The following is a 23,753-nucleotide window of genomic DNA, read 5'->3' as shown; positions in this document are numbered from 1 at the left end:
ACTTGCTCATCTGGTGGTAAGGGATGAAGGGGGCTTCTCTGTTGTCATGATCCAACCTCAGTCTTGAGGGTGGGGCTTTATCAGTGATCCTACTGTTTCCCCAGTGGTAGGCCACCGCTAGTGATCTGAGCCCAATACAGTTTCCTGCCACCCCCCCCCCCCCCGGGGTAGAGAGAGTGCTTTCATCCTTTTTTTCTTCCCCCTAGCTGAAATAGGTCTTCACCTTTGCCTAGGAAAGGGAGGGAGGGGCAACAGAATTTGCTGCCCTTTCTTAGTGGCTTAAGACTTTTGTTCTTTAAGGGGTAAAGGTCCAGATGGGGCTTCACATTTTTTCAGCAGTGACAGATGCTCCCCTCCTCTGTGCCTCCACCACCAAAACAGGTTTTCTCTAGACCGTTCCCACAACAAATCCTTGTCATAAGCACCCAAATGGAAGTCGATGGAAGAGTCAGCAAGTAGGTGCAAACTGTTCTTGCATTCATAGCCCCCAGGGTTCCTATACTCTCTGCTCAGCCTTTCACAATTCATTAAAATCTTAGCTGTTTGTATGGTGGTCCCATCTTCCTCCCATGCTCTGCCACAAGTGAGCAAGTGCTGTATCCTATCTGTCCATTGAGGGACCTGTTTACATTTCTGGCTAATTAGCCTCCTTCTGATATCATCTCTCTGATGGATTCAAGAAAGTTATGGTATTTTGGACTATTCAACTTTTTCTTTCTGTTAGCATAGGAACAAGGCTCCTTCCAGGTCTTTTTTAAAATTCACTTTTTAAAAATTGAGGTAAAATTCACATAACACAAAACTCACCACTTTAACCATTTAAAGTGTACAATTCAGTGGCATTTAGTACATTCACAGTGTGGTGTAATCATCACTATCTAGTTCCAGAACATTTTCATTATCCTTAAAAGAAATCCTGTACCCATTAAACAGTCACTCCCTTCCTAATCCTGACATCTGTCTAATCTACTCTACTTTCTGTCTCTATGGATTTGCCTATTCTGGACATTTCATATAAAAAGTTCCATCCAAATCGTGCCCTTTTGTGTCTGGCATCTTTCACTTAACATTTTCAAGGTTCATCCATGTTGTACCAGGTATCAGTACTTCATTCCTTTTTATGGCTGAATAATATTCCATTGTATGCGTATATAAGAAATTGTTTATCCACTCATCAACTGATGGACATTTGGCTTGCTTCCACCTTTTAGCTATTGTGAATAATTCAGCTATGAACATATGTGTACAAGTTTTCTTTTTTGAACACTTGCTTTTAATTCTTTTGGGTATATACCTAGGAATGGAACTGCTAGGTCATATAGTAATTCTATGTTTAACTCTTTGAAGAGCCACCAAAGTGTTTTGTACAGTGGCTGTACCATTTTACATCCCCACCAGCAATGTATAAGGGTTCCAATTTCTCCACATCCTTACCAACAATTGTTATTTTCCATTTTTTTTGGAACCACCTACTAGGCATGAAATGGTATCTCACTAGTTTTGGTTTGCATTTCCCTAATAATTTTCCTAATAATTTCCATAATGATTTTAAGCATATTTTCATGTGCTTATTGGTCAATTATTTATCTTCTTTAGGGAAATGTCTATTCAAGTCCTTTGCCCATTTGTTATCAGATTTTTCTGTCTTTTGTTATTAAGCTGTAAGAGTTCTTTATATATTGTTCATCCCAGGCCCTTATCAGATATATGATTTTCAAATATTTTCTCCTATTCTGGTTGTCTTTTCACTTTCTTGTTAATGTCCTTTGATGCAAAATAGTTTTCAGTTTTGATGAAGTCCAATTTTTCTATTTTTTTCATGTTTTTGGTGTCTAAGAATTCAAGGTCATGAATATTCCCCCCTGTGTTTTCTTCTGAGAATTTCATAGTTTTAACTCTTATATTTAGGTCAATAATGCACTTTGAGTTAATTTTTGTACATGGTGTGAGGTAGGGGTCCAACTCTATTCTTTTGCATGTGGATATCAGTTGTCCCAACACTATTTACTGAAGATACTATTTGCTGGTCAAATGATCATAGATGTATGGGTTTTACCTGAACTCTCAATTCTATTCCACTAGTCTACTGTATTACTTTTTAAATAATTATTGTTGTTGTTTTTCCTTAACAGTAAATGGCAAGACAGGAAGTGGGTTCAGAGAGAAGATTACTCTTTTAGGAGATTTGACTGTAGTGAAAAGGAGAAAGAGCATAGCCTTGCATATCTCACATGCCACATGCAACACCAGATTATTTGCATATAATATTGTACTTAATGCTCATAATCCTTCACGATTATCTCCATTACATAAATGTGAAAACTAAAATACAACATTAATAATACTCTTGCCCATGATATACTCTGCTGATAGCTACAAGTGCATCCCAGATCTGTTTGATTCTATGCTCCATCTTTTTCCCACTCTATTGTTTTGTGTCCAGTTTTGCACATGAGTTTCAAGTGCCTTCAACCTACAGAGATATCCAGTTGGCATTCAAAAATATAGCCCTGAAGCTCAGAAAAGGTCTGGAGTTAGAGACAAAAGTTTAAGAATAATTGGCAGGGCTTCCCTGGTGGCGCAGTGGTTGAGAGTCCGCCTGCCGATGCAGCAGACATGGGTTCGTGCCCCGGTCTGGGAAGATCCCACATGCCGTGGAGTGGCTGGGCCCGTGAGCCATGGCCGCTGAGCCTGCGCGTCCAGAGCCTGTGCTCCACAAAGGGAGAGGCCACAACAGTGAGAGGCCCGCGTAATGCAAAAAAAAAAAAGAATAATTGGCACACAAGAGTAGCTGAAGCCATGGAAGTAGAAGGGATCACCTATAAAGAATATGAGACCTAAGTCTAGACCTTAGTGGAATCTCAGGGCACATTCAAGCATTAGACAGAGAAGGAGAAGAAGAGGAGGTTGTATCTAGTTCATGAGACTACAATCCAGTGAGGGCAAGTACCAAGTCCATCTTGTTCATCTCTCTACCTCCAATGCCTAACAAGGGTGCTACATAATGGATGCTCGGTCAATATCTGCTGAATGAATAACTGGTAGTGAAGTTAAAGGAGAAAAATGTTTCCAGAAGAAGACTATTCAAGAATAGTAAATGCTTTTGAAAAGTCTATGGAAGATAAGGTATGAAAAGTAAGCACTTTGATTAGGCAACGAGAAAGTCAACAGTGATCCAACAAAAAGAACACTAAGTGGAGTAACTGAGTAAAAGTCCAACTAGTGGATTAAGAACTGAATGGGAGGTAAGGATGAAAAAAGAGCAATTGCAGACTATTCTTTCAAGAAGTTTGACATAGGGCAATAAGAGAAGTAAGCCAGTAGCTAGAGGACTAGCAAGTTACACAAGTGTTTGTATTTCTAGATGAGAGACATTTCAGCTTATTTGTAAATATAGATATTAGATTAACACCCTAGTTTATAAGAAGCTCTGAATTTATTTGTAGTATTTTAAATAAGTAATTCATATATACAAGATAATTATTTCAGGGAGGGAGAAATTTATTAGACTTCTGAAAAAGAATTTCCAAATATTTAGCCTACATACATTGGCAGTTTATACTAACCTAAAGGAAGTACTGAAGAGGCTAACAATAAAATAAAAACCCTATCAAGGGCTTCCCTGCTGGTGCGGTGGTTGAGAGTCCGCCTGCCGATGCAAGGAACACGGGTTCGTGCCCCGGTTTTGGAAGATCCCACATGCCGCGGAGCGGCTGGGCCCGTGAGCCATGGCCGCTGAGCCTGCGCGTCCGGAGCCTGAGCCTGTGCTCCGCAACAGGAGAGGCCACAGCAGTGAGAGGCCCGCGTACCCGCGTACCGCAAAACAAACAAACAAACAAACAAACAAAACCCTATCAAGAAAACAGAAATGACTGGGTCAAAACAATGCTAGAAAAAGAAACTGAAACTAATTTTGGTACTAACATAATCTGTTTCATTCCCAGTGTAAAGATCTCATTCAAGAGGAAAAGATATCTGGAGGCTTGAGAATGCTGTCTTATCTACTCTACAAAAAAATATTTTACCTTTCATATTTGTGCAAATGCTTTAAATGTTTTACTTTAGATTTTGTTTATTAATGTGGTTTTAAAAATTATATATTTAACATATAAATCTGGTATGGTCAGCCTTTAACTATTTGGTTTTTATAAATTATTATTTAGATACTTTTAGATCAGGCCTGGGTAAACTATAAAAGGTAAGAAAATGTGAATGCTATCAGACCAAAAGGTAAGATACAAAGTAAAATTGAAATTACTAGGCAGGGTAGATTTCCAACCTGTCAGAATTAACAAGGCAAAAAGATGTAATGAGTGGGCACAGGGCAGGTTAAAACAAACTGAGTGACCTATGCACTCAAAGTTTTAATGAAAGTCCACAAAGAAATTAAACTTCCTGCCTCTAGGAAGAACTGGAAATTTTCTGTGCTATTTGGAACTTTAGGGTGATTTGTATGTGTGTTTGTTTTTTTATATTTTGCTTTGCTTGGTGTAACTATTTTGAGCTTGTATATTTCCACAGATATTTTATTTAAGATATTTTAGCCTCTCTGAATCAGCAGCACCTTGCACTTGGCCAAGTGGTACTCGGGGTAATGGCGGTGGTGATGATGATGTTATGGGTCTTCACAGTCCTAGAAATACCTCAATTCTAGTATTGCTACAGAAACAACATATTACAAGAGTGAAGTACTACAAGAAAAACTCTATCCCCCAAATATCAGTAGCATAAAAAATACTAAGTCTCTGATCTAATATGCTAGGAGTCCTTACTGAGCAATAATGAGTACTTACTTGAATTAGGGGGCCAGGACTCCCGGTATTCACTACCTGCTTGAGTTCTGGGTGACTTGCCCCGAACCTGGGGAGCCACACAAAAATCACAAAGGTTACAATCAGTGGGAGAATTCAGCCAAGAAATTTAAATCCTAAAAGTGTACCTAAAATATATACTTTTCTACCACATCTTTTTCTGCAGTATATAAAATTGGACATGGTTATCCTAACGATAAAAATGTACCTTTATAAAAAGCTTTTTAGTTTCCAGTGTTTTCCCCATATATTTCCCATATATAATGCCAAGTTCATTCGGGGGGAAGAAGACAGAGAACAAGCAGTAAAGGGACACCTGTGGGTCAAGAACCACAATTCCTTAGACAGTTACACAGTTGCCAAGAGCAAGAGTTACCCATGAATTCCCTCCCTGGACCGTCATACCATGATGAACAACAGTCAGCTCCCCAGAGAGGAAAACCAAAGAGAGAAGCAACTGTAACCTTCAGCGGGGTCTTATTATCTTAGCACTGCCTTCATCTACATTAAAATTGATAAGACCAAGCTTCTTTGGGGGAATAGGTGAAACACCACCGAAAGAGGGTTACCCTTCTGTCCTGTTTCCTCTGGGTCTCCACGGCGTGCAGGCGCTCCATGAGGCTGGAGATGCCCTGCTCCAAGCTGTCGATGGTGTGGTGCTGAGGGTGGTGGCCACTGAAGCTGTTGCGCAGGCTGCGGAGGGCATCCCGAACGAGCTGCAGGTCACTGCTCTGTGGGCAAAAACGTGGTGCTGCTGGCACGGCACGCTCCCACGTTATTAACCACATCCCAACCGCTGGGCTTAAGAAGATACGGGAGAGAGGTTTCTAGAAGAGATCTTTAATTTTTGAGGGAGGAGGTGTAAACTGTAGAACATTTTCCTCCACAGATGCAAGCCCACTGTTTGCCCACTAATTCTTAATTTTGGATAGCAAGTGCCTCACGACTTTACGCACCCAACAGATGCAAGAATTGGGGAATGGGGATATGAAAGGCCTGCTCCACTGGCGATGGCTAGGGTACTCTTGTGGTTGTGGCTGGAAGTGGCAAGTCTGTACTCAAATCCTAAGCACCTACCCCTCTGTGAATGACTGAAGCAGCTCCTTTTCCTGCCACTGGAAGGAGAAAACCATTGCTTTGAGGGTTGTGACTGCTGCAGTGGGTCACCTAGAGCGGCAAGAAGAAATGATGCTTGTATGATGGAGAATTCCAAAGTAAGATGTCCCACCTTATTTTTCCTCTTTACACTGGTCACTTCCTGACACAGTGCAGAGATTTTGTACCCTTTTGTTCACTGTTACATCACCAATACTTGACACTCAGAAGGCACTGCTGAATGCAGAGTGAACAAAATGAAAACCTCGCCTGGAGGCCCCAACCTAGCCTCTGCCTGGCCCCTGGAGGGCCTGAGAATACTGTTCCAGCATCTCCTGCCTTTGTTTCAGTAATAGAAAAAAAAAAAGAACAATGACTAGTATTTTTTGAGCCTAACTCTGTGCCAGGTGGATCTACCAGGACTGTGTTTAATAACTTAGATGGGTTATCTTATATACTCTTCATAATGGCAGAGAAGGCCACTGTCATTTTCCAGATGAACGTTATTTCTAAGGTTCAAAAGTGAAGCAAATGAAGGTACACAATGGTAAGAAAGTATAAAGCTGGGATTTGAAACCAGACTTTCTTATCCCAGAACCCGCACTTGTAAGTGCCTCACCAAATCGCCTCCTGACAAACTGACCCGTGGTGTTGGTTCAGCCCTGAGTCGATAACAGAATCTCCCTCTCTGCCCTTGTAAACATGGGAGGGAGACCCCGAGTGGTAGGTTACCTCCTCTGCCTCTCTTTTCATACAGTGAGCCAACAGGACGTCTTTGTGTTCCAGTTCCCGCTCCAGATCCACCTGCAAATCAGACACTCCATCAGAAAAGGACTTGTTCAGGTCAGAGGGGCAGGAAAGTCAGTGGCGGAACGTGTCCCCACCTGCTGGTAACTGGCTTCAGAGAGCTTCCGAAGTGCTTCCTCCAACTTGGCCTGGTACTGCTTCAGGAGGCGGTCCTTCTGTCCCAGTTCTTTCTGCAACAGAGACACGGCCTTCAGATGCACGGCAAAGCCAAGGACAGCCAACGCTTCACCTGCTGTGATGCAGTTTCCACCTGAGGAAAGCAGAGCCTCAGAGGGAACAGCCCTTTCCTCAAGCTGCACGGGAAGACATTATCTACCATGGGAGCCTCACACGGAGCAAAGGATTCTGGGAAACGGAAGGAGAACGGGAACTAGCATTAGCAGGAGGACCACTGCATGCCGTCCATGCTGGCTAGAGGTAAAGGTTAAGACTGAAGTGAAGTTTCCAGACTCCTAGTGCTGTGTTCTTGCTCCTAGCCATGCTATCTCCCTTCAGGGCTAGTGGATCAAGGGAACTCAGAAAAGGATTTCCTTGCAGAAAGCAAGAATGAGAACAGAGTACTTCTGTGCTGTTTGAACAACAGCAACAGGAGGCTGTTCACCAAAGGTCAGATGGAAATAATCTCCAAACTTATATACGTTCTTACTTTATATTCTCCCAAGAGTCGATTCCTCTCGTCTAGCTTCCTCTGCAGATCCACCTGCAAGAAGAATAAGAAAGAATTCATTGGCGTGGAAGGATTGTCTGCCAATCCAGTAGGAAACCAGCTACTTAGTAACTGGAGTTGATGCTGGCAGTTACAGCATACAGCACAGAGAGGGCATGACTATGGTAAAAACACACAGCCGCTCTCCACATCTTCAGTGAGATAATCAGACTATAGAACCACAATGCAGCCTCAGTGTCTCCATGCCCTCAGAGTTGACGGGCTCGAGGCCAGTGTGGCATGGGCTTTCACCTAGGAACAGAGAGGAGTCTGATGGGGAATAGATCTAAACGGACTTTATACCGTATCCTACTTTGCTACCTGGGGCTCAATGAAGTCCAAGTTCACTCTTTCAACTCACGTTCTGGTTGTGCAGCTCATCTTTGTCCATATTTGCCCTCAGTAGTTCTTGTTTGAGCTGAAGGACAGACGTGTCCTGCTGAGTCAGCCTCTGCTGCAAGGCATCCTGGGGAGAAAGCACACTCACTATTGTGGTCCCAACTCATCAACCAGCCGGTTATCACTAAACTGGGAGACAAAAAGAGTACAGGGTCTTGCCACAAGGAGATGGGCAGAAATTTTTCTGTTCCCTTCCAGGGCACTAGAATCTAAAGGAAAATCGTATCCATTGTCCTACCAAGCTGATGGAAACCTGATTTTTTCCTCCATCCATTACTTGCCCCTACTTTCCACTGCATTGCTGACAGCATGATGGCCTAGAGGAAGAATAAGTGGCCTCTGGGATCAGACAGACCTAGTCTCAAATTACACGTCTACCACTTGCTTACGTGACAGTGACCTTGAACAATGCACTCTCCCTCCTTCCTCCCTGGCTTTCTTCTCTGTATCTTGGGCCTATAAATACTCAATCTGGATGAGCTCTTTGGTCCTAGAGGGCTGGGCCCTATCACTGTCTGACACCCTGTTCATATAGGAACCCTGGAATCACTGCCACCCTGCCTTCTAGAGCCCTGCTGTTGCCCTGCTTCCACTGCCTTCCAGTGCCTAGTCTGGACCAGGATTGGGATTCTATTTCCATGTTCAGAAATGTTCTTAGACTGATGGTTCCTCTTCCCAGTGTCATAGGATCCTACAAGCTTTAGGCTATCTTTCTCTTAGCTTGGACCATCTTGGTTTCCACCAGGCCTCAGACAAGGTGGGTTGTACATACTCATTTAAAAGGATCAGCTATTTTGAGGGTACATCACTGGCATTAATTACATTCACAATGTTGTAAAACCATCACTGCTTTCTATTTCCAAAACTTTTTCATCATCCCAAACAGAAACTCTGCAACTATTAAGCAATTGTTCCCCATTCCCCCTTTGCCCCAGTCCCTGGTAAACTCTATGATCTACTTTATTTCTCTCTGACTTGCCTGTTCTAGCTACCTCATATAAGTGGAACCATACAACATGTGGCTTATTTCTGGCTTATTTCACTTAGCATAATGTTTTCAAGGATCATCCATGTTGTAGCGTGTATCATAACTTCATTCCTTTTTAGGGCTGAATCATACTCCATTTTGTGTGTGTGTCACATTCTTTTATCCATTCATCAGTTAATGAACACTTGGGTTATTGTGAATAATGCTGCTGGGAACACTGGTATACAGTACTTTCATGTTGTTGTGTTGTTTTACAATTAAACAAGAAAATAAAATACTTAACATGATATTTCATGTATATAAAGGCTCAATAAATGCTAATTATACCTAAAAAAAAAAAATAAAAGGATCAGCTATGACACAATCCTCCAACCATGGTGACTTCAAATGGAACTAATGGACTGGAGCAGCATCACAGGGGTTTTTCTCTCTTTACAAACTTCAGAGAAATGGTGTAGGCTCTGGAAAATGTGGGAGGCCATTCTTAAATATGCTGTCTTGCCATGACAGTACATGGCAAGGTGGTCTAAGATGCCCTTGGCACCAGTGGTGCAGAGGAATGTTTCCCAAAGTGTGCTCCATGGGATGTTAATAAGTGTTACATGGGGGGGGGGGAAGCACTTCTGTGGTTAATAGTCCAACTTTTTTTAGGCCAACCTCTTTAGGACAGACCTTCTCTGGTCCTTTAATATGCTGTTAATCATTGTGACTCTTCAAGCCTGTAGAGCACTGCTTTTTATTTGAGCATGAAACATGCTGTTTTCTGGAGGATCTCAAAGGACTAAGGCTACAGAATATACTCTGGAAAACGCTGCTGAGTTATACCCTAGTCTAGCCCGTGAATGGGAGTATCGGGAAGAGGAGAGGGCAAAGCAGCAGCTTGAGAACATCTTTTTCCACTTCCAGGTATTCATTCAGCACATATACTCCTACTTGGGTGAAATAACATATAAGCAAGATTATTAGCTAGATCACTGTTTGTATTAGCAAAAGACTGGAAATAACCCAGACTATCAGTAGGAACTGATTAAATGAATTATCCGATATACACATACTGGAATACTAGGGTCTTTATGTACTGAAACAGAATGATCTCTAAGATACATTGCTAAGTGAAAAAAGCAACGTGTCCAACTGTATTTATAGTATGTAATTATTTGGGGAAAAACTACATGCATACATACTTGGTACTAACTGGTAAGTTGCCTCCAGGAAAGAGAACTAGGTAACTGGGAGGACAGGGCCGGAAGGCAGACCTCTCAAGGATTAGCCTTTTGTACCCTTTTAACTTCAAACCATTTGAATGTTATTAACTATTTAAAACCTAAGTAAATTACAATTTTTAAGAGTATATTCTTCCTAGAACTGAAGAAAACTGACAAAAAACTGAAACTGAAGGAAACTGTAATAACTGATTGTTTTCACACACAGAAACAATCACGGTGGCCGAGGGAAGTGACAGCACCAAGAGTCATAACCACCAGAAATAAGCCTCAGCAAAACAGAGGTATATTCCTCCACCTGCCTCACTTCCCATCCACAAAGCCCACTCTTTACTAGTAGCACAGAGCCTGTGAAAGGCCCCATCAGATGTACACAAGGAAAGACTAGAGGACCCAGCTAGCCCCCCCAGTACCCACTCTTATCCACAGACTGCTTTACTTTGTAGAGTTTATTTGAAGAGTTATATGTCTTTCTTTTTACCTTTATCCCCTGTAAGTTTCTGGCCTCTTGTTTATTCTTCAGCAGCTCCTTCTGCAAACCAAATATAGTTAGATCAGATGGTAGCATCTGGGTGGCTTCAGAAGCATTACCTCATTCCGTCAGCAAGAACACAAAACTCAGATAACCATTCCAAGAAAAATCAACCTTCCACCGAGGCAGAAGGCACGTCTGCCTTCTAGTAAACAGTAAAGGCTGACCCACAGAAACAAACAGGACCCATTCCATTCTGCCCTGTGGCACCCAGGCTCAGCTGTCCAGCTGTCCAGGCTCAACTGCCCATGCTCTTTCTTGCCAAGAAATAAGATACCATACATTCCCAGAGGTTCTCATTCCTACATTTAGCAATCCTCGCCAACAGGGAAACTTAATCATAAATCATAACAATCTAAATCCCTCTCACTGAAATATATGATCATATCTTAATATGGCCACCCCCAATTTCATGAAATAATTATCTTCATTTTTAATGTTCAGAAAGGATTAGAGTACTTCTGTCCTCGAAGAGCGTATTGTTCTTTATGGACCAAACGAAAACACATTTAGGGCTTCCCCGGTGGCGCAGTGGTTGGGAGTCCGCCTGCCAATGCAGGGGAAGTGGGTTCGTGCCCTGGTCCGGGAGGATCCCGCGTGCCGCGGAGCGGCTGGGCCTGTGAGCCATGGCCGCTGAGCCTGCGCGTCCGGAGCCTGTGCTCCACAAACGGGAGAGGCCACAATAGTGAGAGACCCGCGTATCGCAAAAAAAAAAACCAACACATTTAGCCCAATAATAAAATACTTAGTTAACCCTCCCTTACAACAGATTATGATTGTTACTAGGAAAGAGATTTATAGAAGAGGAACACCCACAACTCAGACTGTACTCTCTTCTTTTCCTATTGCACCCCATCAAGAGTTTGGAATTAACATATCTAAAATGGGGATTCTTGACCTGGACTCCACAGATGGGCTCTAAAGTTACTCCAATCAAAATTCAAGTCAGTGAGTGGGTGTGCGTGCTTTCATGCAAATTTCTGGGGAGAAGGTTAATGGCTGTAGTCATATACTTATGTCCTCAAAAAAGCTAAGACTCACTGAACTAAAAGAATTTTGGAAAGTGTTCATTAAAAAAGACCATACTAGGGGTCTTCCCTAGTGGTGCAGTGGTTAAGAATCCGCCTGCCAGTGCAGGGGAAATGGGTTCGAGCCGTGGTCCGGGAAGGTCCCACATTCCGTGGAGCAACTAAGCCCGTGTGCCTCAACTATTGAGCCTGAGCTCTAGAGCCCGCGAGCCACAACTACTGAGTCCACACGCCACAACTACTGAAGCCCATGCGCCTAGAGCCCGTGCTCCTCAACAAGAGAAGCCACCGCAATGAGAAGCCCCCGCAATGAGAAGCCCACACACCGCAATGAAGAGTAGACCTCGCTCGCCACAACTAGAGAAAGCCCACGTGCAGCAATGAAGAAACAACGCAGCCAAAAATTTAAAAATAATAAATAAATAAATAAATTTTTTAAAAGTTCTCATTGCAAGAAAATAATCTGTAACTATGTAATGGTGACAGATGTTAACTAGGCTTATTGCTATTATTTCAGAATATATACATATGCTGTACACCTGAAACTAATATAATGTTATGTCAATTATTTAAAAAACTACCGTATTGATATTAGATCCACTGTTTATTTTAATTAAAAAGATAAACAATATGAAACATTTCAAATATACAGAAAGGTATAAGCAATAATGACATAGATACCTATTACTAATCACTGAGATTAAAAAGGTATTACCTTTTTGCCATATTTAGGATGTATCTCTCTCTTTCAATTAAAGACATAATACAGATACAGCCAAAGTCTTGAGTCTGCATCCTTCCCTGCTCCCCATAACTGTCCTGAACTTGGTGTGGAATAGTCCTGTAAATTTTTTTCAAAGGGCAAAATGTACATTTCCTGACATACCTTTAGGTCCTGATTCTCCTCCATACTCTGATCCAGACGACTTTGGATTATAATCTGAATGTAAGGCAAAAAGAGGTGGTTATGTACCTACGCTGTAAAATTCAGAGGGCATTCATTCAACAACTATTTATTGAGCAGTTACTAGATGCTAGCCCTGTACAGTGGCTGCAAAGAACAGGAAACAGTCCCTGCCCTCCAGTGATGCACATGGCCGGGGTGGTGCGAATAGATGAATGTGGATAAAGTTTAGAATGAATATTTGTGTGTTGTGTGCAGGGGCTGGGCAAGTGGAAAGAGAAATGACAAGAGATGAGGCTCGAGAGGAAAACGGAGCAGGATCATGAAGGCCAGTAAGGGCAATGGGGAACTGATGAAAAGTTTTAGGCCAAGGGATGACAAAATAAAATCTGCTTTGAAGTTAAATTATTCTTGCAGTTTTATGGAAAATGAATTAGAGGAGGACAGAACAGGAATCAGGAAAACCAGTTAGAAGGTCACCAGAATACTGGATGGAGGCCTGAAATTAAAGTAGTACCTGTGAAGTTGGAGAAAACTGGATGAAGATATTTAAAAAGTATACTGAGGGGCTTCCCTGGTGGCGCAGTGGTTGAGAGTCTGCCTGCCGATGCAGGGGACACGGGTTCGTGCCCCCGTCCGGGAGGATCCCGCATGCCGCAGAGCAGCTGGGCCCGTGAGCCATGGCCGCTGGGCCTGCGCGTCCGGAGCCTGTGCTCCGCAACTGGAGAGGCCACAACAGTGAGAGGCCCGCGTACCGCCAAAAAAAAAAAAGAAAAGTATACTGAAAAACTTGGTGACTAACTGGATATAGAGGGAAGGGCCGCAAAGGATTCCAGGACGAGATTCAGATTTGTTTTGGGTATTTGGGTAGATGGATAGTGATAAAGAACAGAAACTTAAAAGACAAGTCGTTTGGGGGGTGGGGAGAGAAGGAAGAGAAAGGTATTTAATTTAGGACTCATTGAAATTGAGATGCTTATGGGGCATAGAGTGGAGATAATCGATAGGCAGGTGCGTGTCACATTTATAAATGTAGAACTCCATGGAGAGAGCTAGGCTAGAAATAAATATTTGAGAGGCAACATATGAGACAGGTGGGAAGCAAGTGAAGCCATGGCAGCAGGTATTACCCAGGTGAATGGACAAGACAGAAGAGAGCCCAGAGTGGAACCCTGAGCAGCAGCAACTTTTAAGGCACAGGCAGAAAAAGAGAAGCTTCAAAGGGGATGTGAACTAAGAATGCCACCTGCCAAATCAACAAATAAAGACAGCCATCAAGCCACGGCCCGGGCGTCAGCCCTGAGGGAACTCAGGGTGGAAACAAAGAATGCCCGCATCTAGCAGTCAACTGCTGCAACCACCTCTGAGGAGACTCAGGACGCGAAAGCACAGCATCCTTGTCCCAGTGAGCACATCAAAGGAACGACCTCAGTGAGCCCAGACTCTGGCATCTTCCCATACAGAGAAAAGCGCTACGTTCCTTGAAATACCTGGTTTTCTTTTATTAAGAGGGAAGAGAGGGCTTCCCTGGTGGCGCAGTGGTTGAGAATCCGCCTGCCGATGCAGGAGACACGGGTTCGTGCCCTGGTCCGGGAAGATCCCACATGCCGCGAAGCAACTAAGCCCGTGAGCCATGGCCGCTGGGCCTGCGCGTCCGGAGCCTGTGCTCCGCAACGGGAGAGGCCACAACAGTGAGAGGCCCGCATACCGCAAAAAAAAAAAAAAAGAGGGAAGAGATATGGGAACATATGTATATGTATAACTGATTCACTTTGTTGTAAAGCAGAAACTAACACACCATTGTAAAGCAATTATACTCCAATAAAGATGTTAAAAAAAAAAAGAGTAATCTTTTGATGTTCTGACTACCTGTTTTTGTTGCAAAAACTCCTATATATCCTGGCTTCCCCCCTTCCTTTTCGGAGCAGTCTCTCAGAGTTATCTGAGATGCTGTGTCCTGGGCTTAAGTCCTCAGTTTTGTCCTTAAGTCCTCACCGAATGAAACATAAACCTTGACTTTCAGGTTGTGCTTTTTTTTTTTTTTTATCAGTCAACAGGGACCTGAATGTAGACTTCACGAGGAGAGGGTGTGAGGTCTGATCTGTCCTTCAGGTGTCTCTGGCTCTTTGAAACATTGTCTGGGACATAGTCAGCACACAATAAATATTTGTGGGAGAAAGGAAGAGTAGTCAAACATATATGAGGAAAACCAGAAGAGTTGAAGTCAGGGAAGAGAGCATTTTAAGAGGGCACAGATGAGTGTCCAATGCTAAAAATAAATCAAACACTCAAACCAGATTATTCAGTGTCCAGTCACAAAAGAAGGAGCTCACCAATTGTTCCTCGGGATTGACTCCTGGTTCACAGAGGGCCAAGGGCCTCTCCTGTTCATCTTCGGGTAAGGATCCATTGAGCAGTAAGGCCTGGACAACCACAAAGGCAGAAAGAAACTTAACTCCCATCAGATGATGGAGTCTAGAGTTGGCCTTGGTAAGCTCATCCCAAAATGAAACTACAACTGGGCTTCCTCTAGAAATCTCCCTGGTAACTGTGGGCCCTTAGATACCTCCAACTGCTCATCTTGAGTCTGTCTGGAGTGCTTTTGTCCGGCCAGTGGTCCAGGCCTCTTTCACCTCTCTGGATACACCCGAATCCTCTGCTCCAAGGCTCCTTGGCCCCAGAAAAAAATTCTAAAAATAAACTTTCCTTTCAGAAGTCACATTTCAAACCAGAGCAGTTCAAACTGAATTTTACCAGCTGGAAAGTAAACTAAAAACAGTGTAGAATTATCCTGGCATAGAAAAGTTTATTATAAGGAATTATTTGGAATACATTTAGAGCTTGGACTTGGGTTTGTCTGATTCTTGTTTGATTTAATAATTCTTCATTTTTGCTCCCTAGGGCAACCTGGATAGAATAAGAAGGAAAACGGATTTGCAGAAAGGTGTCCGTATTTATTTCAAGGCCTCACACCAGGCTTTGTTTTCATTAGAATATTGGCGGTGAGGTGGCAGGTGATGCAGATTTACCCTGAGGCTAAGGAAGCTCAAACCTCAGGGCGCCTTCCCAGTCCTGCCCCTCCCAGGGTCCTATAGCTAACTTTGTAGTCATAATCTGTAAAGAAGGCCCCCCAAATGGTATACTTTAGGACCCACAAAACTTGGATCTACCCCTGCAGGTAGTGAAAGATTTAAAAATCTAGCACCACTTTGTGTCACGATTTTTTTCTCAATCCAATCCAAAGAAAAGAGATACAGAGGTTAAACCTTGTTTCAATAAATATAACATAAATTACATCATAAATGTTGGTATATAAAATCATTTTAAGATCCAGCCACTACCAAGTCTACCAAGTACTAATTAATAATACAATTTTAGCCAAGCGAATGAATTGGGTTATCCTATGGAGTTGTGGCAGGGACCTGGGGAGAACGACACTACAGAAATACGGACTCTAAGGGCAGAGTGTTCACCCAGCCCTAATAACGTACACTAACAAGTCAGAAATCCTGGACGTGGCTCAGCATGCAACTTGTTCATCACTGAAAGAGTTAAGAAGCCCAGCGGATGCTGTGAGCCCCATTGTATTCTGTAATGGAACTGAATTCTCATTGTGATCCTGTGGCTGTGAATTAAAACTCCTGTTTGCAGGGAATATTAGGATGCTGACTTTCTGCCTGTTGATTCTCTTCTTTTTCTGTCTAATCCGCTATGGGATTTCTCCCAGACTGAAAAATGCAAACCAAACTGAAAACCAAATTGATGGATATCTATGTTCATACAACGAAATTATCCTGGGAAAAACCTGGTTGGGTACAATCCCCAAACTCTCCATGCTTTAATCCTTCCTATTAAAGGACAGCACAAAAAAACCATTCCGTTAACTAAACCATTCCTTATTGGAGGGACACAGAAGGGAACTAAAAGGCAGACATTTAAAAATACAGAGCAAATGAGGGAAGAGCAACCACCTCCTTGTGAATGTTTAGGCAGTAAACACTCCTCCAACCCCTCTCGGTGCCTGGGGCATACATTATGCAAATTATCTTACCACTGCACGAATCTCGCTTTTCTTTAGGAACACTTTTGTGTCCCCACCCTGTTGCTGGCTGGCTGGGAGTACGTCCTCCACCGCCTGCGGGCTGCCAGAGCCACTCACATAATGTGGGCTTTGTTTACGTGTCCATAAATATTTGACAATTCAGAAGCAGTGCAGTTCCCAGCACAAACAGAAAGGAATATTCCTAGGCAATTTCAGGGTCATCAGAACACTATAAGGGCCCCCCCCAAAACAGGGACAGACACACAAAGATGGAGGATTGAGGGGGGTCATTCAGGGTAGGAACTAAGTCAAGTGGGTCAGTTGGCCTCTGGGGGAGATTTGCTGGCACAGAAGGTATAGGAAAAACTGAAGGGCTTTGTTGCTCTTCTACCTGATCATTATGCCTTGGCGTCCACTTACAAATGCACTAAGAGTGAGCTAAATCCCTTAGCTAGACCAGGCAGAGACCTGCAGCATTACTGGCATTTACAGCCTTCCTGAAGGTGAATTCCTAGGAGAGAATCCTGACTCTTCACAATGCCATTCTGTGGTGAAAGCTGCCATTGCAGGTCTGTGGCTGCAGCAGGGGAGAAACCCACCCACAAAGCAGAGAGCCAGAGTAGATGTTTGGTAACGGTGGATACGGCTCCCATGCTTGCAGAACTCCTAACAGCTATGCTGTCAACAAGAGTCCCTGAGGCCCATTTAAACATACTCACTTGTAAGGGATTTTCTGCTTTTCATGCACTACTCCCTCTATGTAAACTCCCCAATTCTGACCTCATACACAACTGAGTCAGTTTACTTTCAACTGATCCTAGTGACTTCAAAATAATAAACAATGGATGCGGGAATTCCCTGGTGGTCCAGAGGTTAGGATTTGGCGCTTTCACTGCCATGGCCAGGGTTCAATTCCTGGTCGGGGAACTAAGATCCCACAAGCCGTGCAGCGCAGCCAAGAAAAAAAAAAAAAAAAAAAAAAAAAAATTGGTGTACCAAAGACAAACTACGAGGGAAAGAGCTACCTGTAGTCCTGATATCATTTTCTTGGCTTCCTCCATTTCTTTTTCCAAATGTTCTTGTTGTTCCAACAGCTGTTCCTCCCATGAAGTCTCCAGATAGGGCCGGGGGCTGCCTGGTCTCCAGTCCCGGGATAATGGAGAGTCTGTCTCCTCTACAAGAGGAAAGGAGGGAGTACAGTTCATGTTGAGGAAAACTGAGTTGCAGGCAGAAAGCAGTCACAGTCCTGCGTGTTCACAGGGCCAGGTCACCTGCCTGCTGAACCCGCTCTCACTGCACAGATTGGACTCTCCACCAGGTGGGGTTGTGAGACAGAAAGAACTGGCCATTGACTGACTCCAGGCTCACGGGAGTGACGCTTTCTCTGCTGGGGAGATCCATCCTCTTTCGAACCTTAAGGAAGCAATAAGACTCCCTGGGAATCTTGGTATGGGACAGATTTTACTCTTAATTCTGTAGAATTGGCATTCCTAGAGCTTGATCCTGCCAGCTACAAAGGGGGAAGCTGTCAGAGGCAATGAAAACAAAATTCCTGTTGGTCGCTCTGGAGCTTCAGAGGGAAGACCTCAACTCAAATTCCTTTGACCGGTTCAGCTATGACTGAACCCCTTTCACATATAACATTGTGTGAGTCACAAAGGAAACAAACCATACTTGTACAAAGTGTTTCATCTCTCTCTCTCTCTCTCTCTCTCTCTCTCTCTCTCTCTGGTTTTATTTCCCTATCTTTACAGTCTCTTTGCTCTGATTTCATTCATAAGAATGAATATGATAAGTATAATCCCTCTGGGTTGTCGTGCAACTAAATGAGGTAACATATGTGCAGGGCCCGTGGTAGCTGGTTTAGAGCAAGCACTCTGTAAAGGCCTCCCTCTCCCTCCCCGAGGTGCCAGGAATTTCTGACTCAGGAATAAGACTGACTTTTTAGTACTAACGCCAGGGCTAGATGGGAAATGAATAAGGAAGAATTTAATTCCAGTTTTCCTTCAGAGGGCTTCAGTTTCGTTATATCCCTTACAGGCAAATAAAACTCGAAGTCTTGTGCTTTGCTTCTTCCATGCTTTCCTCTGTGTGTTTAATGTAAGAAAGAGATCGACCAAGACAGAGGAAGAAGTCTACACAAAGGGAACTCTGTGGTTCTTTCTGTAGCCTTTATACCAAACATGATGCAGACCTGCTCTGTGCTGTATGTTCTCACCGTCGCCTCACCTCCTACTATATATTCCTGGCCCCAATTTAAGTTAGAGAAGCACTGAAACTATTTGCATAACACAGATATAATAAAAACTGTTAACTTGAGTAGGCTTCTGCCTGTTTCAAAGTCATCTCCTAAGTCACAGGCAGCCAGCTAATGAACAGCCTGTCTACACTGCTGCAGGATATTTGACAGCTAGGATATCAGAAGTGACAATCTATGAGAGGATACAACATTCACTGGCTACAAAGCATTAGAGCTCTCTAGAGTGGACCCTGCATGCACAGAATATGGAGGGAGAAGGCCAAGGAGACAGTCAGGACCCCCAGACTCTTGAAGCTGTTCCTTGAGCCAACCCAGGCAGGCTGAGAAATAGTACCTGTTTTGTTCTCTATTCCTTCAGAGGGAATAATCACGAAATCTGCCTTCTCCTCCGACTGGGTTATAATGGAGTCGCTCTTTGCACTGTGGATAGGACTGGGGGAAGTCAGGCTGTGACCGAAGGAAAAGAAAGAGAAACAATTATTGCGAATCGTTGTTTAGAAGCCAGCTTTCCTAATTTATCCCAGAAACGTGTTCTTATTCATCTAACTCCTACTGCCTGACATGGTGCCTGGCCCACAGCAAGAAACAAATGTTTGTTGAATGAATGATGAGCTTGTTAAATGAATGAAGTGAATATTGAATGAATGAATGACCCAGCCCCAGGAAGTCCTTTCCACAACAAGGCTGCCTTTAAGCCTAGCTCACTGAGAAGAGATTTACCAGAAGGATGGATAATCTAGCATTTTAAAGAACTCTAAGTTTTGTTTGGTTTGGCTTTTTGTTTTTTACTTAACCACCACCTCCTCCTCCATCATCCCTGGGCCCAAGTTCAGGGGCTGATGTAGTATGTGTTTTAGTAGCTTTGGGAGCTGGAAGGAAAATCTATTTCCAATACGTTGATCTTTCACTGACACATGCAATACCAGCAGAGTAATCATGGCAGATCAGCTCTAGGCTGATCCCAAATTAGGGGATGGTGTGGAGGGTGCCTCAGAGGGGAGAAAATGCTGGAGTGTGGACAGTGCCAGGCTGGGCAAAGGAGCAGTGACATATCAACAAAGCTAGGACATGATACAGAAAAGGATAATATGTTAAAAGGGGAAAAGACCTGCTAGGGGATGGTAAAGGTTTACTTGATTTACTGCCATCAAGGAGTTATTCATATCTCTGCCACACTATTTTCAAATTGTCATCAGAAACCTTGCAACAATTCTTAAATTCTAGTATAACTACTAGCCTTGGAAGGAACTGTTTGCATTTTTAGGGAAGCAGAATTTTAAATCTCCAGAAGCAAATCTACAGGACACGATGGGAATGTGGCTGATGCTTCCATCTGAAGAGCCATCTTTCTTTACACCACACCTTGAGAACATCAGCACTGAAACAATCTCAGGGGTTGTGGGGTCTGCAGACCCAGCCCCCTCTCAGGAATTCTTTCCAAATCCATCACCCAGACAACAGTGAAAGTGTCTTGGATTCATTGACCCACTTAATGTGCCCCTGAAGTCTCCCAGGCTAATCCTCCCAGACACGATCAGGAGTTAACATTTCATCTTCCTAGAAACCACTAAAAACAAGAGCCAAGCACAGTGGAGTTAGCAAGAGATTTCAAACATCTATGAAGCAGCCTGAGGACTAGTGTCTCAACCTCCTCGTCGTCCAGAGTTTTGGGCTTTGGTGGGAATAACCTCAACCAGTAACACACCCTCATCTTTATTAGAACCACAGAAAAATTTTTAGTTTTTTGCTTCTTCAAATTAAAAAAAAAGTCGCTTAATCATATCTACAGATCTACAACCCAAACAGGCAAGATGGGTGGAGAGAGGCAAGAAGTGGTATTTAGAAAAGGTAATTGCTTTACAGAACTCTCTTATCCATCTTTCACCACTTAGGCAATCTGACTTCCAGGCCAACATGCATTAGCATTAGTCTAAGGGTACTATGTCATTCAGAAGAAGAACAGATTTATGACTCTTCAGGCCTCAGCATCCACCTTCTTATAGAAATGGGGATCCAAGTGCAGAAAGAGGTCTGCACCAGCTGCTCCTCTTTGAGAAATGATAAGACAACACTTTCTCAGCTGACAAGGTGTTACGGCTGACATGTTCCCTTGCCTGCATTTAGCTGGACCGCTAAATGTGGGTATGTGTGAGACGAAGGGGGTCGGGGGGGGAGGGGTGGTGTGAACCTAGGATGCAGGCAGAAAAATGCTTTCCTAAAAGCAGAGACACATGCTCAGCTCCACGGGCTCCCTCCTAAGTGAGCTGTCTCCCATATAAGGGCAGAAAGAGGCGGATGTCTGCATATCCAACCCCACTGGGGGAGTGGCACAGCAGCCAAAGGAAAACAACATTTCTCTTTCTTGAATTGGGGCTGCCAGTGTGTGAGGCCACGGAGAGGTAAAACCGTGAAACTAACTGGCCAAGTCAAAAGGTAAAGGATCTGAGGAAGAAAAATCTGTCAGAGGCACATGTCAGAGGCACATGCCATCTTGCCGCCTCCCCAGGAAGAACCTCACGGATGAGGATGGTACACTAAATCCTCTGCCTCAAGTCAGACAAAAGTATTTTAATGCTAATTAATTATATGATTTAGGCTCTCCCTGATTCGCTTTAAAACCCTATTTTATAAACAAGTATTTTCCTACTTGCCATCATAATCCTGTCAAGTCAAGGAACAAGTGATTACAAACTGGGTCTGACTGATACATTATTAATTCCCACAGGTCTAACATCTCTCCAGTCTTATCAGACAAACAATCTCCCAGAAAAGCTACCTTCAAATTAGAGTCAAATCAATTTTTTTTAAAAAAACGGGTACTGGGCAATATGAGTTCTGTTCCATCCTGAAGTGCCTCCTTCAGTAGAGACCAGACAGGGTCAAGGTCCACTCCTTCCCCTATGCTGGTTGCAGCTTCCTAAACCCACTGTATTTTACAGCGATAATCCCAGGCCAGCAGCCTGTTCTCCCCAGTATAGCGCCCCCACCGATCCCCGCCTGTCTCTGGCCAACAGCATCCTCCAGTCCTGGCCCTGCTGCCACCCATGCCCCCCACCTCCAAAGCCAAAGCGGCTTCACCTCACCATTTGACTTGCGTCCCTCCCATGGTCCCCCTCGTGGCTCCGGCTTCAGCAAGTCGGCTTCCCGGGGTGAAGTGGGAGGCTGAAAGTCACAGCGCTCCCCAATTCTGGCATGTCTCCCCGCGCTGGGGCCCGAAGAACGACTCCACGGGCAGGCCAACTACCAGAGCCGCTCGCCCCGGTCCCGAGAGGGAGGAGGGAGGACAGAGAAGCAGGCGTCTCGGCCCCAGGGACAGGGATGCGCCCGGCTCTGAGGCGCGCTGTCCCGGCAGCTCAGACACTGCAGCAGCCTGGCCTCGGCGGAAGCCGCCTCCCCTCGCAGGCTGTGGGTCCCCGGCAGCGGCATCGTGGTCTCCGCGGCCTCGCGGCTCCGGGCGTGCCCCCGGGCGCAGGCACCCATCTGCAACCCATCTCCGACCCCCCGGAGAAAGGCTGCCCGCAGCTCCGGCGCGCGGTCGAGTCGGTGGGCGGCGGGCGGCGAGCGGGCGGCGATCCCAGCTCCGCACCGCCTCCCCGGTCCCACCCTCCCGACGCCCTCCCCCGCTTCCCAGGCTGTCACTTGCGGCCAGGCAGCGCCGGGCTCGGACCCAGGCTGGCGCTCGGCCGGCCGACTGAACTCGGGGCAGAGCGGGGCGGGGCTGCGGGGCCCAGCGGGAGCCCCTGGCGAGGCACCGGAGAGGCAGCGGGTCCGCAGAGGGAGGGGTCTGTGGTCCCGGTCTGGAGAAGCCCAGAACGGATAGCGGTGCCTTCTCCTCTCTGAACCCTGCCTTCGTGGGCACGGAGGTCGGGGTGGGTCTAACCCAGCTCCTCGTGGGAGGGGGCTCCCCCGGAAACCCGCCGAACGCCTGTCTCCCCGCACCGTCCCCTCGGGCGTTTCATGTGTTCTTTTTTCCTCACTAAGGATCGTTTTGCTTGGGTATGGTGAGAGGCTGGCCCGAGGTCTACAGGTCTACGAAGCAACAGGCGGGCAGTCGGGCAGGGCTTTGCCAGGATGTCTCTCAAGGAGCAGGGGGAGGGGATTGGACATAAGAGCCTATCTTTCCTACCTTCTGAACCACTCTCCGTTCTGAATCACATACCAGGGATCTCCTGGCCTTCATGGATCACTTAGACATTAGGTGGACTCCCCCTGAGTGGGGGGGGGGGGGAGTGGGGCAGAATGTGCCAGAGCCTTCTGGGTCCCAGCGTGCTGCCTGAGCATCCCAAAGAGGTGAATGAGAGGTTGGCTTAGAAGAAAACGACCAAATCAGAAAGGAGAGAAAGAGGAAAGCACACTATTCTCTGACCCCTCGCCTAGAAAACTGTCACTGTCGGCCCACTGAAGCCTGATTTCCAATGGCCCCTAATTCACACGGTCTCATACCCCTGCTCCCAGTCTGAATTCTGCCAGACAGGAGGAAAGCAGGTGCTCTCAGGAAAAAATACAGACTCTTTTTTTTTTCTCTCTCTAACTCTGGCAAGCACTATCAGGCAGAGAAAAGTAAAAGGCCTGAAGCCATGCAGGAAGCAACAGATCTCATAATACAATGAAATATCCTTTGATTCTGTACCAAGTGGTAGTCCAAGCAGCAAGCAAGGAAGAAATGGTTTAGATTCTCAGTAAAAGCACATCTATGGCTTAATGGGTACAAGGTTTCCTTTTGGGGTGATGAAAATCTCTTTGGACTGGATAGAAGTGATGGTTGCACAATATTAATGAAGGTACTACATACCACTCAACTGTATACTTTAAAATGATTAATGGTTAATTTAATGACATGTGAATTTTAAAAATAAAAAACCACAACTATTAAATGTGAAAATTAAAGTCGAGCAAGGTTACCAGTATATTAAAATGATGGAAAGAATTCCATGTGACCTCAGCAAATTAGCAAATGG

General features: G+C 44.6%; 1 protein-coding gene across 7 annotated transcripts in view; it reads right to left on the bottom strand.

Annotated features, from left to right (window-relative positions):
* DIXDC1 (DIX domain containing 1) overlaps window positions 1–23,753 on the bottom strand; it is a 71,204-nt gene that overhangs the window by 5,914 nt on the left and 41,537 nt on the right. For 5 of the 7 annotated variants that reach the window (XM_067038932.1, XM_067038929.1, XM_067038930.1 and 2 more), the window contains 12 exons: window positions 19,130–19,242; window positions 17,561–17,709; window positions 14,827–14,916; window positions 12,476–12,529; window positions 10,511–10,561; window positions 7,781–7,885; window positions 7,360–7,413; window positions 6,791–6,883; window positions 6,639–6,710; window positions 5,889–5,978; window positions 5,381–5,542; window positions 4,794–4,860 (listed from right to left, as the gene is read on the bottom strand). In XM_067038932.1, the coding sequence (XP_066895033.1) occupies window positions 4,794–4,860; window positions 5,381–5,542; window positions 5,889–5,978; window positions 6,639–6,710; window positions 6,791–6,883; window positions 7,360–7,413; window positions 7,781–7,885; window positions 10,511–10,561; window positions 12,476–12,529; window positions 14,827–14,916; window positions 17,561–17,709; window positions 19,130–19,242 (1,100 nt within the window). Of the gene's footprint in view, window positions 1–4,793; window positions 4,861–5,380; window positions 5,543–5,888; window positions 5,979–6,638; window positions 6,711–6,790; window positions 6,884–7,359; window positions 7,414–7,780; window positions 7,886–10,510; window positions 10,562–12,475; window positions 12,530–14,826; window positions 14,917–17,560; window positions 17,710–19,129; window positions 19,243–21,878; window positions 22,371–23,753 lie in introns of those variants that run through there. The other 2 variants (XM_059069471.2, XM_067038931.1) reach the window with 2 other exon arrangements.

The sequence above is a fragment of the Kogia breviceps genome, chromosome 7 (assembly GCF_026419965.1).
Source record: "Kogia breviceps isolate mKogBre1 chromosome 7, mKogBre1 haplotype 1, whole genome shotgun sequence".
NCBI classification, from domain to species: Eukaryota; Metazoa; Chordata; class Mammalia; order Artiodactyla; family Physeteridae; genus Kogia; species Kogia breviceps.
This window is presented reverse-complemented; position numbering and strand designations above follow the sequence as displayed.